The sequence below is a fragment of the Psittacula echo genome (assembly GCF_963264785.1).
Source record: "Psittacula echo genome assembly, chromosome: 11".
NCBI lineage: Eukaryota > Metazoa > Chordata > Aves > Psittaciformes > Psittacidae > Psittacula > Psittacula echo.
This window is the reverse complement of record NC_137746.1, coordinates 613,274-629,723: the sequence shown is the minus strand read 5'-3', so window position 1 is coordinate 629,723 and position 16,450 is coordinate 613,274. Positions and strand designations below refer to the sequence as shown.

At 51.6% G+C, this 16,450-nt stretch overlaps 1 protein-coding gene across 3 annotated transcripts in view; it reads right to left on the bottom strand.

The window, feature by feature from the left end:
- PPP2R2B (protein phosphatase 2 regulatory subunit Bbeta) overlaps window positions 1–16,450 on the bottom strand; it is a gene marked incomplete at both ends in the record, with an annotated part of 61,319 nt that overhangs the window by 35,946 nt on the left and 8,923 nt on the right. Inside the window, one exon of one of the 3 annotated variants that reach the window (XM_080627232.1) lies at window positions 9,332–9,418. The exons of the other annotated variants lie outside the window; for them this stretch is intronic. Within the exon in view, the coding sequence (XP_080483358.1) occupies window positions 9,332–9,401 (70 nt within the window). Of the gene's footprint in view, window positions 1–9,331; window positions 9,419–16,450 lie in introns of those variants that run through there. 3 annotated transcript variants of the gene reach the window in all.

The window sequence follows — 16,450 nt, the reverse complement described above, 5'->3', positions numbered from 1 at the left end:
GTGCCTTTTCCAGCCTCACAAAAGCCCTGGGTCTCTCAGGTCAGGACCCATCACTGCACGACTCCAGCCATGCTGTGCACAGGGCCTTGTCTCAGCAGACTGAAATCATGCTGGGTCTTATGGCTGCATGAACCCACAGACCACAGCTAAGGCTGGGGCCCCAAAACATCACCGAAATTCAGCAGTACAGGGCTGCTGGAGATGTGCAGATCCCTGTTCTCCCCCATGTCTTCTGACACAATGACTTTTTGCAGAAGGTAATTACTGCAGAGCCACTTGCAAAGCTTTTGGTGGGCCTATGGGATGGGATTCGCATCTGCCAAGAAACCAGGCAGACAAACAGGGCCTCCCCTGGACACCTGCGTGACGCTCATCCTCCAGCAGAGAGCATTACCCCGCACCAGTCTGCACGAGCAGAGCAATCACAAGCAGACATCTGGCACACCACTCCTGCGAGCGAGATATTTCAGTGGGAAACCAGTTACAAAGCAACACTGCTCATGCTGTTATTGTAATTAAGGGTCTGTCAGCCTCCTGCAACCAAGGCCAAGTTTAGTTAGGGACTGTGAGGGAGGGCTCTCAGAAACCACCTCTCTTAATTCTCCCTTTCCCACCTCCTGATCCCACACATGCACATTTCCACACGCAGCTTTCTAGCCACAGTCGGAGCAGTGTCCACCTCTGCCAGTGTCTGACTTCCAGCAGCAGACCCCATCTCCTGCTCCAGCACAGCATGCATGCACATACAGCAACAGAGCAGGACCCCATGGACACAAAGCTCCTTGTTCCGCAGGCAGCTTCCCGCGGCACACACCGCAGCCCAGGAGGCACCGTCCTCAGGCTGCCGTGCCCGGAATGCCGCGCCTGGAGATTGGCGCTCCTCCTGGCAAAGGGTTCTGCGAGGCTGCACCAGGAACACCCAGCACAGGCTCGCGGCGCTCCGCAGCGGGCCTCTGGGCTCAGCTGGTGGGTAGGAGCCAGGTGTTAAACACACCACGGCCCCCCCGACGCCGGTCGGCATCTGGCGCCCATCAGTCTGAGCCATGCAGTGAGGCAGCTCCGTCAGCGCGAGGTGGAAGGACGGGCGTCTCCGCACGCTGACCTCCGTGCTGGTGAGGTTTACTCAGGCTGCAAGTGAAGCAATCTGTCACCCCAGCTAATGCGGCTCATCAGCTGCTCACTGCTGCAAGGCTGGTGGCAGAAATGAACCATCAATGGCTGGTTCTCACTATTTGGTCAAATGCCCACGTTCATCAGATAGGCTCTTTTCATCAGTCAGGCTGCTTTTCCCTTGCTCACAGAGCTAACAAAGAGAATGCAAGTAAATGCTTATTTAAAAACCCCAGTGGCCTTCCAAAGCCTACAGAACCTTGGAAAAGAGGGTCCTGGGGAAGCCACATGTGCAGGGCTGGTTCACCGAGGCTGCAGCTGAAATAGCAGCTCTGCCAGGAGCCGGCGCTTCTCCTGTCACCATACTTCTTGGGGAGCTTGTTACCAGCATCCTGGACAGTTTCCACCTGAATACCCCTGCACTAAAAGGAGCTGCAGATCAAACCAGGCAGCCAACAGGATTTTTAAATTTAACTACAAAATTACTGAAGCCCCCCTTTGAGGATGTTATCACTGGGTTAACACCGACTCTGGCTTCAGATAATACAGCAGCAATAAATGGTAATGTGCACTATGGAACATGATTTATTTTTGCTGAGCAGGCTTGGCATCTATAAATCTCAGCACTCTTAACATTTAAAGTTGTTATTCCAATGACAAAATAGACACAAGGGAGATAACACTCTTTATCTCCATTAACATTTTATTGTTATTCAGAGAATATGGATACAGACTGATCCAAGGGTAGGAAAATCACAGCAATTTTTTTGCATACTTGGGAAGCTGAGATAATGGTGGTGGTTTATGGCTGCACGAGGGAATCAACTGAAATGCAGGACAGAGACTGAAATGGGATCAGCTGTCTGGGTTGGTTTCTGGTGCCTATTTCAGTTACCTCTCCATCCACAGGACCTGCTTTAGGAGGGACAGTCCCTGGCCCTCACTACGCTCACTCGCTGCACATGAGCACGCAGGGAAACAGCTTTCAAGGGAAACAAAAAGGCTGCAGAGCAATTCTGTGCAGCGCAGGCAGACAGCACCACAGCGAGCAGGAGCTGTCTGGATACTCCAGCGCCTGGACACGACCCTCCTCTCCCCAGCCCTACTGCCTGGACTCCTGTGATTCCCACAGCCCCAGCACGAAGCTCCTGCCCCGCCTGGCTTTGCTCCTCCTGCCCAAGGTGTATGTCACACCTCATAGTACAACAGCAGGGACCACGAGGCTCCTCTCATCCATTCAGCAGCGCCTCCAGCCCCAAGGCTGCAGTGCCCCCCACCACCAGCAGCACCCCTGACAAAAACCTGGCCTGAGAAGGGCCAGCCCAGGCAACACCTGGATGGATTCAGAGGACCAAATTGCTCAGGAAAAGCTTGAACTTGACACATGGAAAACACCCACGTTATCAAAAAGGCTCAACAACAATGAAAAGCTACCATGAAGGGTCCTCCTCTGACTGCTTCACTGGCCCTCTCTGCTCAACCAGGCTTTGCCCAGCAGGAAGAGGGGCTGGATTGTGAACAGCAAAGCAAAAAATCATCCCAACTCAGTTAACTGCTCGATGCAATGGCAAATCTCACAGGGAACAACACAAGGATGTTGGTCGACAAGCTGGAGGGAAGGGATATGATCTAGAGGGACTTGGACAGGCTGGAGAGGTGGGACTGTGCCAGTCTCATGAAGTTCAATCAGGCCAAGTACAAGGTCCTGCCCCTGGGTCGGGGCAACCCCCGCATAAATACAGGTTGAGTGGAGACTGGACAGAGCAGCTCTGAGGAGAAGACCTTGGGGGCTTGGTTGATGAGAAGCTCCCCATGTGCGCTTGAGCCCAGAACCCCTCTGTGTGCTGGGCTGCACCCCCAGAGCATGAGCAGCAGCTCAGGGAGGGAATTCTGCCCCTCTGCTGTGCTGTGGGGAGCTCTTAGGCAGAAGCTCTTCCCTGTGAGGGTGCTGAGGCGCTGGCACAGGGTGCCCAGAGAAGCTGTGGCTGCCCCATCCCTGGCAGTGTTCAAGGCCAGGTTGGACACAGGGGCTTGGAGCAAGCTGCTCCAGTGGAAGGTGTCCCTGCCCGCAGCAGAGGTTGGAGCTGGATGAGCTCTAAGGTCTCTTTCAATCCAAGTCAGTCTATGAGTCTATGTCAAGGATGACAACAGCACCCAGGACTCCCTTCACTCACTGCCATGGTGAGCAAGGTCCCACTAATCCATGCCTGCACTTCCAGAGTGATTCAAAGGCCAGTGGCACAGAGCAAGAGGAGAAATGCCATTCCCTGCTACGGAAGAACAAAACTACTCAAAGACCCTTCAAACGTTTCCCCTCAAGAAACCAGGCTCACAATGAAGCAGAAGAATAACCACCAGCACTGAAACAACTGCTCTGAATGGAGACATCGACTCTGATGGCTCAATTACGCCTTTACTGGGGAGGGCGGCAGGACCCAAGCTGTGTTTCTGACAAGGTAGGAACAACACGCTGAGTGATTCCACATCTGGGCTCTGGGTCTGCGCTGCCCCAGCTCCAGGGCAGTCGCCAGCCCCATAAGTCACAGGGACTTTGGGAGGGCTGCAAGGAGCTCGGGTGCCATTGCCCAGGGTGCCAGGCATCCCAGACCCACGGCAGTCCTACACAGGGATGCTGTGATGAGGTGCCAGTGGGTGTTTGGGGTTTATCCACCGGCTCCAGGCAGACCCACTGTGCAGCACTCCGCTGTGGCGGGGCTCCCCGGATCCCTGCAGTGGTGGGTACCAGCACACCTCTGCCCAGTGCATTCCCTGTGGTACCCAGGCTCTGTGCAGCCCTGGCTGCAGCTGGAGCATTGTGCTTGCTCAGCACATCAGCCTGAGTGCTTCCAGCAGCCGGGATCAGGAGGGATGGGGAGGAAGCAGCTGCTATTTTTAACCTGCCTCATCAGCACCCTGCCACGTCAATGCACCTCAGCTCTGCTACGTGTGCACAGCTCACACCTCTCACAGGGGTTACAGGAGTCACCAGCCCACACTGGTGGCATTTCCAGCAGCTCCAGCAGCTGGGACATATTATCAAAGGATCTCTTCCATAAGCCTTTATTCCCACAGCCAATGACCAAGCCACTGGCTCTAACTCACAGTTTAGGGTACCTGATGCTGCCATGGCATTTGCCTTAAACACAATGACCTGCTGACTTCCCAGGGACAGGATATCTTTGGGAAGGAGGTGTTAGGGGTTTGGTAGAGCCCTTCGGACTCTTGTTCACACAAGTGACCACAAAAGCTTTGCCTGGAAGCAAGGCCATACTGAGTAAAACCAAAAGCATATCCAGCCCAGCATCTCGTCTCCCATGGATAACTGGAGATGCACACAAACAGGGCAATCATGTAACGTTTTTCCAATCTTATTCTCCCACCCTCTAGCAACATTCAGCTAAGGGGCCTCCCGAGCCAGAGGTGATCTCTCTGTGCTTAGTAAACCTTGACAGCTCTCATGACCTTGTCCAGCCTCTTCTTGCAGATGTTGAAAGATCACAAGGGTTGACTATACCATGGGAAAACTTCCCAAGTCTGCTCCCCTTCACACAACTGCTGCTCCTCCGGACCTCCAGAAGTTTCCCTGCCAAAGCTCCCTGTACCCTGCTCCACACAGCCCAAGGCAGACCCCCGCCGTGGCGTGGAGCCCCACACACACACTGGTGGCTGCAGGACATGGATGAGACACCAGTGGTTTATAGAGACTGGACATCACTGCAGGAGCCAGCTGAGGAGCAAGCACGTTCAAGGGGAGGCACAAAACTGAGATAGGCACAGAGGAGACGGGACGGAATGGACATGGAGAAAGCTTTTGTTGCCCCAGGCCTCCACCACCACTTCACCAAGTCCCACCATCCCATTTGGAAACCTGAGGATGGTGCAGTGCCCCACAGATGCTGTCACCAGTGACCAGGCACTCTCACAGACCATCAGCAACGGGTCAGAGTCACGTCATTCATTACCTGCTCCCAGTCCTCTCACTAATCCCAAGATTACAGCATCTCCAGGCACATCTATTCTTTCATTAATCTGAGGTTTAAAGCATCCCCAAGTCGGCTTTGACGCAGTGCACTACAAGCACAAGGCCCTCCTCACAGTGATCCCTGGATTAGACAGAGGGAGATGCACCTGTGGGTCCTTCCAACCTGGCTGGAATAAAGACTCTGGGAGAGGAAGGGAGAGCTAAACATAGTGTATGTAAAAATAAAAAGCATAAAGGATGGGATTATGTTTCATAATCAAAGGATTTATGTGATAAAACAACAACTTCACGGAGGTTCCTGGATTAATTAAATCCCAATCCAGATGATCTCCAAAATAAACTGACATCATTCACGACAATAAAAATACCCACCAGCTCTCACCCTGAACCCAGGCTGGGGTCAAACACCTCAGGCTTTTCTGGGAACCACACGCAGGCTTTTATAAGGTCACTGTGGCCACAGATTTCTCTTCACAAACTGACCTGGAAATGAAACAGCGTTTAGGGACCCGGCACAGCATGACCCAGGCTGCAGGTCAGGTACAGCCCAGGCTGCTTCTGGAATGTGCTCCCTGCAGGCGGGTGACCACCTGGTCAGGCTGTAATGGCACAGATTGCTTCTCTCCCCACAAAACGGAGCAGAGGAGCCTGAACTTACCCTCTGCTCATGCACCCAGCAGCTCCGGGATACCCACAGCCCCTGGTGAGCTCCTGGGCTGGGGGGGGACTCATGAGGCCTGTCCTCGGCATCAGGGCAGAGGTGGGCCAGCACCAGGGCTCCTTCCAGCAGAGCAGCATGACAGTGGGACAGGGATAAAGGTGGAACGGGAATGACAGACAGGCAAGGGAGTTACAGCTGGAAGTAACAGGATTAAACTAGGAAAAGGAAATGAAGGCTTAATGATAGATTTCTCAATGGCAAAATCTATTTGATTTAGGAAACACTCCTCAAAGAGATTAAAGACTCGCTGGACATCAGCCAGCGCACTGGGAAAAGGGGTGTGGGGAGCAGCTGAGGAGTGGATGCAGGGGGCCATGGCCCAGGGGATATGGAGACACAGCACATCCCTGAGGCCACACAGCCCCTGTGGCAGGTACTCCATTGGCAGAGCCAATGGGAGACAGGGATATCCTTCCAAGGGTGGCTCTGGAACACGGCTGGCCCCACAGCAGGCCCACACTGTGGCTGTGGGACAAGGGTCCTCCCAAGGGTCCTCCTCCAACAGCACAATCATGTGCTCACAGGCATCCCACCTGAGCCCACATGGGCTGGGCACCAAATGTCCCTCTCATCAGAGCAGGGAGCATAGAACAGGGTGTTCACACCATCCTCCTCTGTCTGGAGGTATCTACCCAACTGTCAGCCACCAAGAGGACTTGGGGACCTGCGGGTAGGCAGCAACACCACACAAGAAAGGTGACACCCAGAGCTTGAAGACTTCAAGGGATGGGCATTTTGGGTCAAGCTACTGGAAATGGGCCAATCTGGGGGGCCCCACACCTTTAGCAAGCACGTCTAGAAGTGCAAGCTACTCAACCGGTTTGTTTGTATTCAAATAGTCTCAGTTTGTCCTACTTCTGGCAGGGTGTTGAGCAGAACTGCCAATGAAGATGGGTTTACGCAGCAGAACGAACCAAGCTTATTTTGTGAGCATCTCTCATGAGGAACCCACCTTTCAAGGCAGTTCTGCGAGCTCCGGGCCAGCCAACAACCGAACAACCGGGCTCGCGCCTTATCCAGCTCCCAGTGTGGCGATGCAGCTGCATCTCTGCAGCTCAGTATTCCCTGGCAGCCAAAGTAGAGTTAGCACAATGGCTGCACCTCCTTCATTAACAGCACTCTTGAGCACTGTAAGAAGGAGGTATTCAAGCGTATGCTTTTGAAAAGCCATCCTCATCCCACATTTGCATTCAAATACCAGACCTATTTAAGTGACGACACTTCACTAAACCGAATTGCATAACCCCATCCTTCCCTCACTGACACACCACTGACACCCTCACTTTGAGCCTTCACCTCTGGAGCAGGAATTGGAAGGATTTTTATTTCAAGACATGTTACCGACCACATCGGTTTAAGCACATTCTGCTTTCACGTGTAGGAAAAAAATAGAACTGAATCATCTTCCTTCACTTGTTTTCCCCACTAGCAAGATCTACCATTTCAGAGCACATTCAGCCTTCCTCCAGCAGCACAACCGCATGGAGAAGCACAAGTCCTGAGCGGCATGAGATGAGGAGAAACTCCCAGTTGAGGGACAGCCACTGAACAGGCTCCTGAGGCTGATCTAGCCCGGCCACAGCAGCAGGGATCCCTCGGATGAGTCCATTACCGCAGCACAAACCCTGCCGGCCCGTTTACTGGGCAGAGCTGGGCTATGGTTTTTTCATACAGCACACAAGGCTCTTCTGAAAACATCAGTGTGCTGCTTGAGGAAATCCACCACGGATTACCAGACAGACTGGATCTTACCCTTGAAAGCCCCTAGAACCCCCGGCGTCACTGAAATCACTATGGGCTCACCTCAACCCTCCATTCTTCCCAACCACAGAAACCACACTCTCAGCAGGTCACAACAGGGCAGCTACTACCCCAGTTTTTGTCTGCTGCCTGCTGCAGCTGCCTTTTATAACACAGAAACAGCAAATTCATCCCTCCACAGCCCACAGCGATGTGAGCCAGGCTCGTGGCCAGGGGAGCTCAGCCCCATCCCACCCCTCTGGCAGAGCTTCCCTGCATCCTTCCCTGCACCGGTGAGGCGTCTGCCACCCAGCCACGCATGTGATACACCAGGAACAGTGAGCCAGGGACACCCGGTGTGCCACCTCTCTGCTCTGGGCACTGTCAATGCCTGGCACTGATGTTTCAGCCACACACAGGCAACACGAACGTGCCTATGGCCATTTCCTGTGGCTCACCAGGTACCCAAAGCTTTCCGCTCCTGTATTAAACCAAGTATGTTCCTGATAAACCTTCCTTTAGCCATGTGCTAGAGTAATAACATTCCCAAAGTCTAGTCCTGCATTGGCTTCCTCCTGAGCCTGAGGAGAATGAACCAGAACGAAAGCTTCTTTGGCTACTAATCAGCCAAACTACTATTAATAAGCCTTTATTTATTAGCTACTATTAATAAGCCTCTATTTATTAGCTATTACTAATAAGCCTGCCCAGGGTCTCTGGTGTTCAGTCTGTTTTCTGAAGTTGGATGCAAGGGGTCAGTGCCACCGGGAGGGATGGGGGGGAGGTTTTGCTCCACAGTGGCTGTGTTTTCCTCCCGAGGCAAGGATGCATGGGGAGGTTGGAGGCAATGGAAGCAGCTCTGGGCTGTCGGGAAGGGCAGCAGAGGCAGCCGCTGCTCCTGCCCTGTCACTCCTCCAACCCCGCCGGTGGAGCCTCCCTCTTTGTGGCAGCTGCAGCGTCACGAGCAGCCTGCAGCTCCCTTCAGATGCCTAATCCGAACATGGCCACAGCGTCTGCTCCGCTGCCTGAGCCTGCGGGAAACCGTGCCCAGACGCACCCGTGAGCTTCGCCGGGGCTGACACTGGTCATGTCCAACAGCTTTGGCATCTCCTCAACCCCCGCAACACGCAAGTCAGAACACGCAATTCTTCCTGCAGAGGTTAGCAGCACAAATAGCCCTGAGACAACTATTCCATTTTTGTACCGAGAACCGCACCGGGATCTGCCGTGTTTCCCAACCTGACAACCCCGCTGCAGCCACAGGCCACCTGCGGATGCGCTGACGCAGCCGTAACCTAAGGAAGCCGGGCTTGAAACCGCTCCCGCCCGCCTCCCGGCTGCCGGGAGCCCCCGGTCCGGAACCGGTCCCGGCCCCGCGGGGAACGGGCTGCGATCGGCCTGGGCTGGAGGCTGCCGGCGGGGCCGGGCTCGACTCGATCCGCTCCGCTCTCGAAGCCCGGGCGGAAATGAGGGTCCAGGGACCCCGGTTCGCGGTTCTTCGGCTCGGCAGCGGCTCCGCTCCCCCACAGCACCGAGAGGACAGCGCGGGGCGGGCCAGACCCTCCAGCCCGGCTCGGGGAGCCCAAAGCCTCGGGATTCGGAGGGTCCGGCGCTGCTGAGTCACCGGAGCGGGTCAGCGGGTCCGCACGGAGCCTCCGGGGGGCGTCCTAGCAGAGGGGAGCGGGGCCCGGCCCCGATGCAGGCAGCGGGAGTTCGGCAGGGGCCGGAACCGGCGGCCCCCACCTGCTGCGGGGAAAGGGACTGCGGCACCCGCTCACCTTCCGTGGCATAGCTGTGGTCTCGCAGGAAACTGCTGCTGATCTTGCGGGTCTCAACGTCCTCCTCCATTGACGGCGGGCTGGGGGGCGCGGGGCTTCAGCAGCCGCAGATCCATCATCCCCCCCGCGCCCTGCTCCGCGGCGGCCGGCCGCGAAATGCCGCGGTGGTGGGGGGGGCGCGCAGGGGCGGTGGAGCCCGCTGGCTCCTCCCATACGGCACGGCTTGGCTCGGCACAGCACGGTACAGAGCTCCGCCCGCCCCGTCGGGCACGGCGGGTCCCGGGCGGGCGGAGCGCGGAGCCGCCTCTGCCCCAGGGATGCTCCTGACCGGGGGTGCTCCACTCGGAGATGCTCCTGCCTCTAAGGGATGCTTCTCTCCCCGGAAAGTGCCGCTCCCTGACCTGCCTGCCCCGGACACAAGAACTAAGCCCGGCTTTGACAGCAGGCCCCTTCTTCGACAGAAAAAGAGCCACAGCTTATGAGCGCCGAGTGCCCTGGGACAGAGGCTGCAGCGAGGGCCATGGGGTAGCCACGCCAGCACTGATAAGGCGGTGTGTGACCACACCCAGGCTCATCCCTCTCAGCTGTGGAAGGGGCAGGGATGCTCCGAGGCTGTGAAGGTGGGTGCGGGGACGGGGGGGTGTATGAAGGGGGGTCGGTGACACTGGGGAAGACACAAGCACAGGGGCTGCGGGTGAAGCACCGTGAGCTCAGGGTGAGCCCTAGGAACCTCAGAGCTTGGCGCCCACCTCAGCAAAGCTGAGCTCTGCCACAGCACAGGAGCTGCCTTGACAGCCCAGTGCCACATCACTGGGGAGTGTTACTGGTACTGGGATGAGAGGGGAAATAAGGGATGCAGAGGGAATGGGCAAAGATGTTGAATAACACTGTAAATAGAGTAGTGTGCTGCAAATCAATTTCCTCTCCTAACTGTAGTATTCTAATTAAAACCTCATTGGGAAGGTTCAAGATTTTACAGCCTTTTACTATTCTGCCTCCTTGGGAGCTGCTGATTTCAGGGCAAACACAGGCGATAACATCTCTGAACAAGAAAGCTGAAGGACTCAGTTATGTCCAGTGTGTACACCATGTGGACAGAGCCCTCGGCAGCACCACTGCATGCCTTTTGGATGAGTGTGGATCCTCTCAGATGAAAGGCAAGAGAGAGGGAAAAGCTCTTTCTGCCCCGTGTGGTGACCTTGTGAGGCAAGGTGAATTCCCAAGCTCTCACTGTGCCTCTCTTCCACTTGCTGACATGTTGTCACATTGAGGTTGATGAAAAGCATTGTAAAGCTGCACCTTGGAGAACTCCAGCACTTCCTCACAGTCATATATAACTTCAAGGATTTGACAGTCAAGCACATCACATCACAGGCCGTTCATTAATACAGGGGTTACTGATGTGACAAACCAGAAGCATGCATCAGACAGGCATGAGCCTGAAGCCTCCATGCCCAAAGCGTTCACTGAGTTATTCTGGAATTTGAGTTCCTTGCTACAATCACCAGACACATGTTTAAGTTAAGCAAACACATTGTATTTGTGGCTGAAGCTGCTCTCAGTTGCAGTGGGCAAGATCCACAGCTCAGTCTGAAGTCACTGTGACACAGCACAGGACCCGGCCATGGATTCACAGCCAAGCAGAGAAGAATTTACCAAAGCCCTCTTGCAGGGCATAAAGAGCCACAGTGGTAACGTCGTGCTTTAAAAACAACTTTTGTGCTCCTGGTAGCTCCTTGTAGATGCTACAGTGCAGGGGACCAGACCCAAACACAGCACCACAGGACTCAGAACTGCTGCTGGCTCCAGGCAAGTCAACTGACACCTCTGTGCTCAGTCTCCTGTGTCCAAAGGGAAGGGAAGGGAAGGGTACGGACCCCCACAGGAAAAGAGAGAAGGAAAAGAAAGGTAAAACCAAACCACTACACCCTGGAACCAGACTGCCTCTGCCTGCCACGTGTGTTTGCCTGCACTTGTGTGTGCTGGGTGAGACACCAGAGCAATCTGGCTCAAACAATCCCAGTGCCAGGACAGAAAAATAAAGATGGATTTTTAATAAGCAGATATTACCGTATTACATCCTCCCTTCAGATCCCAGAGGGCAAATCTCAGTCAAGTCACTGCCCAGCTGAGTAACAAGCCCCTGCAAGGCTTGTGAATATGGTTTAGGAAACAAACACAAACCAGCAACCTCCTCCCTTTCATTTCAGCAGGCTCCATCTTCAGTGTATTTCCATTTTAACAAGTTCCAAGTCCTTTCTGCCATATTAACTAGAAAAAATTACTCTCCGCATCGTGTATGAATTATAATTGCAATTCATAAGTCCTGCAAAGTTTTCCAGTGCTCTGTATCATTTAAATACATCCACAAACCACTATTTGTTATGCAACGTGCATAGGAGCTGCATCATGAAATCCATTTATTCTCAGCTTTTTAAAATCCAGCAATGAGCCTTTACAGTAACTAAAAGCATTAGCTGTCCTAAGCGGGAATCCATTTGTAGATTAAATTCGCCAGAGGTCAGCCTGTAGCTGTCACTGCTTTCCAAACCCCCGGCTGTCTCCCATGTTATATACTTTGACATCCTTTGAAGAGCCAGGACACTTTCCACTCCACTGATTTTTGCTTCAATTAGAATAGGTTTAAGAGCTCCCATGCACAGGTTTCTGTGGGACCTCAGCAGTGTGTTAAGAATAATTTAATCAAGCCTCTGATTTCATACTCAGCACAAAACTTCCTTCACCTCATTATTTTACCTTCACATCTAAGACACGAAATCTATTTTCCTAATGACTGGTCTGGGTTCGAACAGAGTCTGATTTTTTTAACTGTTAAATATGCTGTTAGATAACAACATTTCTTCTAAACTTGTGTGAACTATTCCTACTGATTGACTGATGGGCAAGGCAGTACTGGATGATGCCTGAGGCCAGTCTGTGTGGAGCAGCTCCTCTGCCCCACTCCAGGGGACAGGGTGACATGTGGTGGGAGTGAGGAGATTGGGAAGAGGCACTAACTGTGCCCAGAAGAGATCACAACTGGATAAATAGTTAACTGCATGCGTTTGAGAGAGAAGTGTCATCTTTCTCGACTGCACTTTAATGCATATGTTAACTAATTAGAATTCATGCCATTCGTTGTGCCAATCATTATTTCATCAAGTGATGCAGTCCCTCAGACCAGTATTGGCGTTTGGAAGGCCACTGTAGCTCTGAAAACACAGCTGACCCCACGCTGCTGTTTTCTTGTATGGGAAAGCAGTTTTCCCCCCAGGACTGGGCCATGCTGCCCGACACCCCTGGAGCCTTGTCAAAGCAGTGCCCAGTCCAGCACATGGGTGGTTCAGTCCAGGACCAGGGACACAGACACCAGGTCAGGGACCTTCCTTTCCGGAGGACCACAGACACACAAGTGCTTCACAGCAGGTGAATAAATATTATCCCCACCATGTAGCTGAGCACCCAGGGAGACCGATGCTGTATGTTTACAGCCCAGGGAGCCTGGGGAAGGGCTGGGAAGAGCAATGGCTCATGCTGGCCAACAAAGACCATTCCAATCCAGCCACCAAGGGACGTGCGATGCAGTGTTTCTCCTGTGCCACACCAAGAGACCTAACTGATTTTGCCACACTAAGTCAGTTTGTTTCTCACATTTCCCACTATAAGTCACATAAGCAAGCTGGGGAAGCTGTAGCCCATATCTCAGATGAAGTCCCAATTACATGAATCTTAATTAGCATGACTTCAGGAAGACCAATAATTTACTGGATTAAACCAAGAAAATCAAGAAAAGTGGGGAGTCAGGTCACACGCAGAGGGCGAGCTGCAACCCTCTCCTTCATGAGTCACAGAGAACAAGGGTCAGGACCTTGGGGCAGAAAAGGGAAGACTCATTTCATCAAATACAAAATAGAAGAATTCTGCCTCCCAAAGGTCGCATGATAAAGTGATGTGCCTGGACCACGCCGCACACTGCGCAGGTACCAGTACAAGCAGTACGTGTTTAACAGCACTTCTGTAACCAGCACTGCCACATAACCCGCCCGGCTCGGGGATGAGCTGCTCTCTAAGTGCTTTCTCTCCTATCTCCAATTAGACTAACCAGCTTATGTGGCATTTTAGCAGGCCTTTCTCCATTTTTACTCTTTCCCTACTAAGCATTTTATGCCAGGGTCTGAAACCAGCCTCCCTTCACCTATTTACTGCTTTTGCCCTTTTTTCAAGCAGCCTCATCCAGTGCCCATTGCCAATGCTTCTCACTCATTCTCTTCTGAGCCAAAACAGCAGGGCATCCTGCTCTGTGTGGGCACACTGTAACCATGGGATCCTCACCCCAGCACTAGCCAGAACTGAACAGCAGAGCAACAGGCATCACCCCTATAATGCACACATACCACAACTGTGTCCCTGCAACGTAAACGTGGTGCTTCCAGGAAGAACTTTGTATGAATTACTTCTTCCTCAGCTCTACAAATGATCTATCCATAACATACTCAGTGTCTTTATACTATTACCAAATTATGTTATTGCTAATCACAGTGCTGAGCACAGACGATACCCCAAAATGGAACAAAATGTTTCATGCGGGTCCAAGACTTCAGTGTCCTTTACAGGATAAAGTGTGAACAGTTTGTCACATGTTCCTCACATCAGGGATCTAATTAGCTTAAATACTTACACAGTAAATAGGATTTACCATTTCTGAAGATTAAGGCCACATGTTACAGCATCGGTGCATCTGAACCAGTTGAGCACAGTCTATGCTAAGTAAGTTCTTGCTTGAAATCAGCTACTCTGAGCAGTGCTGCAGGTGAGTTCTTCTGCCAGTGCCGGGGCTTTGCCAGTTCTTGTGGGTTTGGCTTTTAACTGGAGTAACAAACTCCAGCATACGCGACAGTGGGAAGGCACGACAGTGGGAAGTGAGGGGTGTATCCAGGTCTGAAACCCCATGAACACCAGTGCAGCTCTTCTGGGGACTATATATATAAGAGCACAGAAGCAATGTACACAGCCTTGTGTGATACATCAATACTGGCTCCTTGTCCCAAAGTGCTGCAGCAAAATGCGATAAGGGATAAAGAGGATGCAAGATGACACAGGAACATTGTTCATGAGACAACCATTATAGGAAGTCTAAGGCTGAATAACTAGATCTAGTGAGCACAGAATGGAAAAATAAAGGCAATATTTTGTTTCTAAGATTTCCCTGGTTTATTTTCAGTTGGTGAGGAAAATCACCATTTATTTCCACTAATTCCATAGAGGGATACATCTCCCAGAATGCTTTATGTTAGATGAGGTCACCATAGAGGAGGGGAACATGTGAACTGAAGTGGAACAGATACTGTGAAATTATATTGAGGGTTACCTGCTTCTCATCAGCCACTGCACAGCCCAGCCCTGTTTGTCTACAAAAGGTGATGTTCACAGGCTGGGATCTGCACATCGCTCTGGATGCTGCTGGTGTGTATGGGGGAAGCTGGCTTCTAAAAACTGATCCTTGTGCATCTCCCCCGCCGCCACTTAAAGTATTTCACTTGTCAAGCCAAAGGCAGAAACAGTTCCATAGAGCGAAGGCGACAATTGCACACTTCAGCAGTAGTAATAATAATACACCCAAAGCAACAGTCTGCAAACTCTTTACCCATCAGCTGCATGATCAAGAAACAGTGAAAAGGAGATGATAGGATCAGTTTGAGCATAGAAAAAAGCAAAGTTTGTCATGTAATGGATTTATGCTGAGCACTCAGATGCTCCCTCCAGTATCCTGGGATGAGAACTCTTTGTGAGAATGGCTATTTAGCATTTATTTCTGTTAAAGTAGCATTAAACACGCAAAATCTTGTATCGCCCCAGAGGAGGATTTTATTTGAAAGGATGTATGCCAGTATGAAACACCAACACGTCCAGGTCATTTTGAATTGTGTACCCTAAACTGCAATTAATCCACTGCCTTCATTTAATTTGAACATGGGCTACACCAGAAAGTAATAAAACCATGGTATAAATTAAACCAGGGCAGTCCACATCCTGTAGCACCAGCACAGCAAGTTTTATGGCAAAACTGTAAGACTTGGTGCTGGGATTATCACTATATACAAATCATTCTGCTTGTCCTCAAATGTCATCCAGCAGTGTAAGAGAGGAGAACACCCGGATGTGACACCGTGGGGAGCCTTAAAAGTTTGCACAGCTTCTCAAAATGCTAATGTTGTAAAACCAATATTTGTGTGTCAGGAGTATTTACATATCATCTACCTCATGTCATTTGGAAAAACAAACCTGCAAAACTGCTAATTAATAAAAGATATCACGCCTGATTAATGTTCATACAGTAATTACGAAATCCACAAATCCATCTGTTAAGTAGAGAGCAAACAAGACAAATGACTGTGTTATGTTAAACAGATTATAAACTGCCTGAGGGGAGGAAATCTAATCGCCTCGACCAAACCACAAATCAAGCAGCAGCCCTGCTTCACACACGGGTACATGAATGCATGCTCCCTCCTGTACCTGCCCTTCCTAAAGCCTCCTCTCGAATCATGCATAGTATCTATATGAGCAAGGAGGCCAGCACGACATTCTGTATGAACATATACATTGCAATGTGATTATCGTTCAGATTTTATTGTCCTTTACAAAAAATTACTTTCTAAACCAGATGACTATCCTCAGCAAGATGAGACTGGAACAACATCCAAAGTAACAGTGAATCCGATTGCCCCAGTCCACATGGGAATCCAGGTACTTTAACCCAATTTAACAAACAAAACTGATTTCATTCCCGTCATGTTTTTTGAATGGTTTCTGAACATTTAAAGGAAAAATCATCACACATGAGTAATTGATTCATTAGCATGAACATCATCAGCCCATCAGCCTGTGCTCTGGACGCTCAGCATAGCACCAAGGCATGGAACACTGACCACCTATTCTTCAGGCAATACACATGCTCAGCTGGATGCCAGCTTGTGTGCAGCCTTACCACAATTACCCACCCAAAACAAGTACTTGGGCTAATTAAAAAGGGATTTGGACAGTGGCACACGATGACCCTGAATTCACACATTGGCAACTCGCCCTCTGCCCGCCGCAATACAGACCCACACTGCTGCA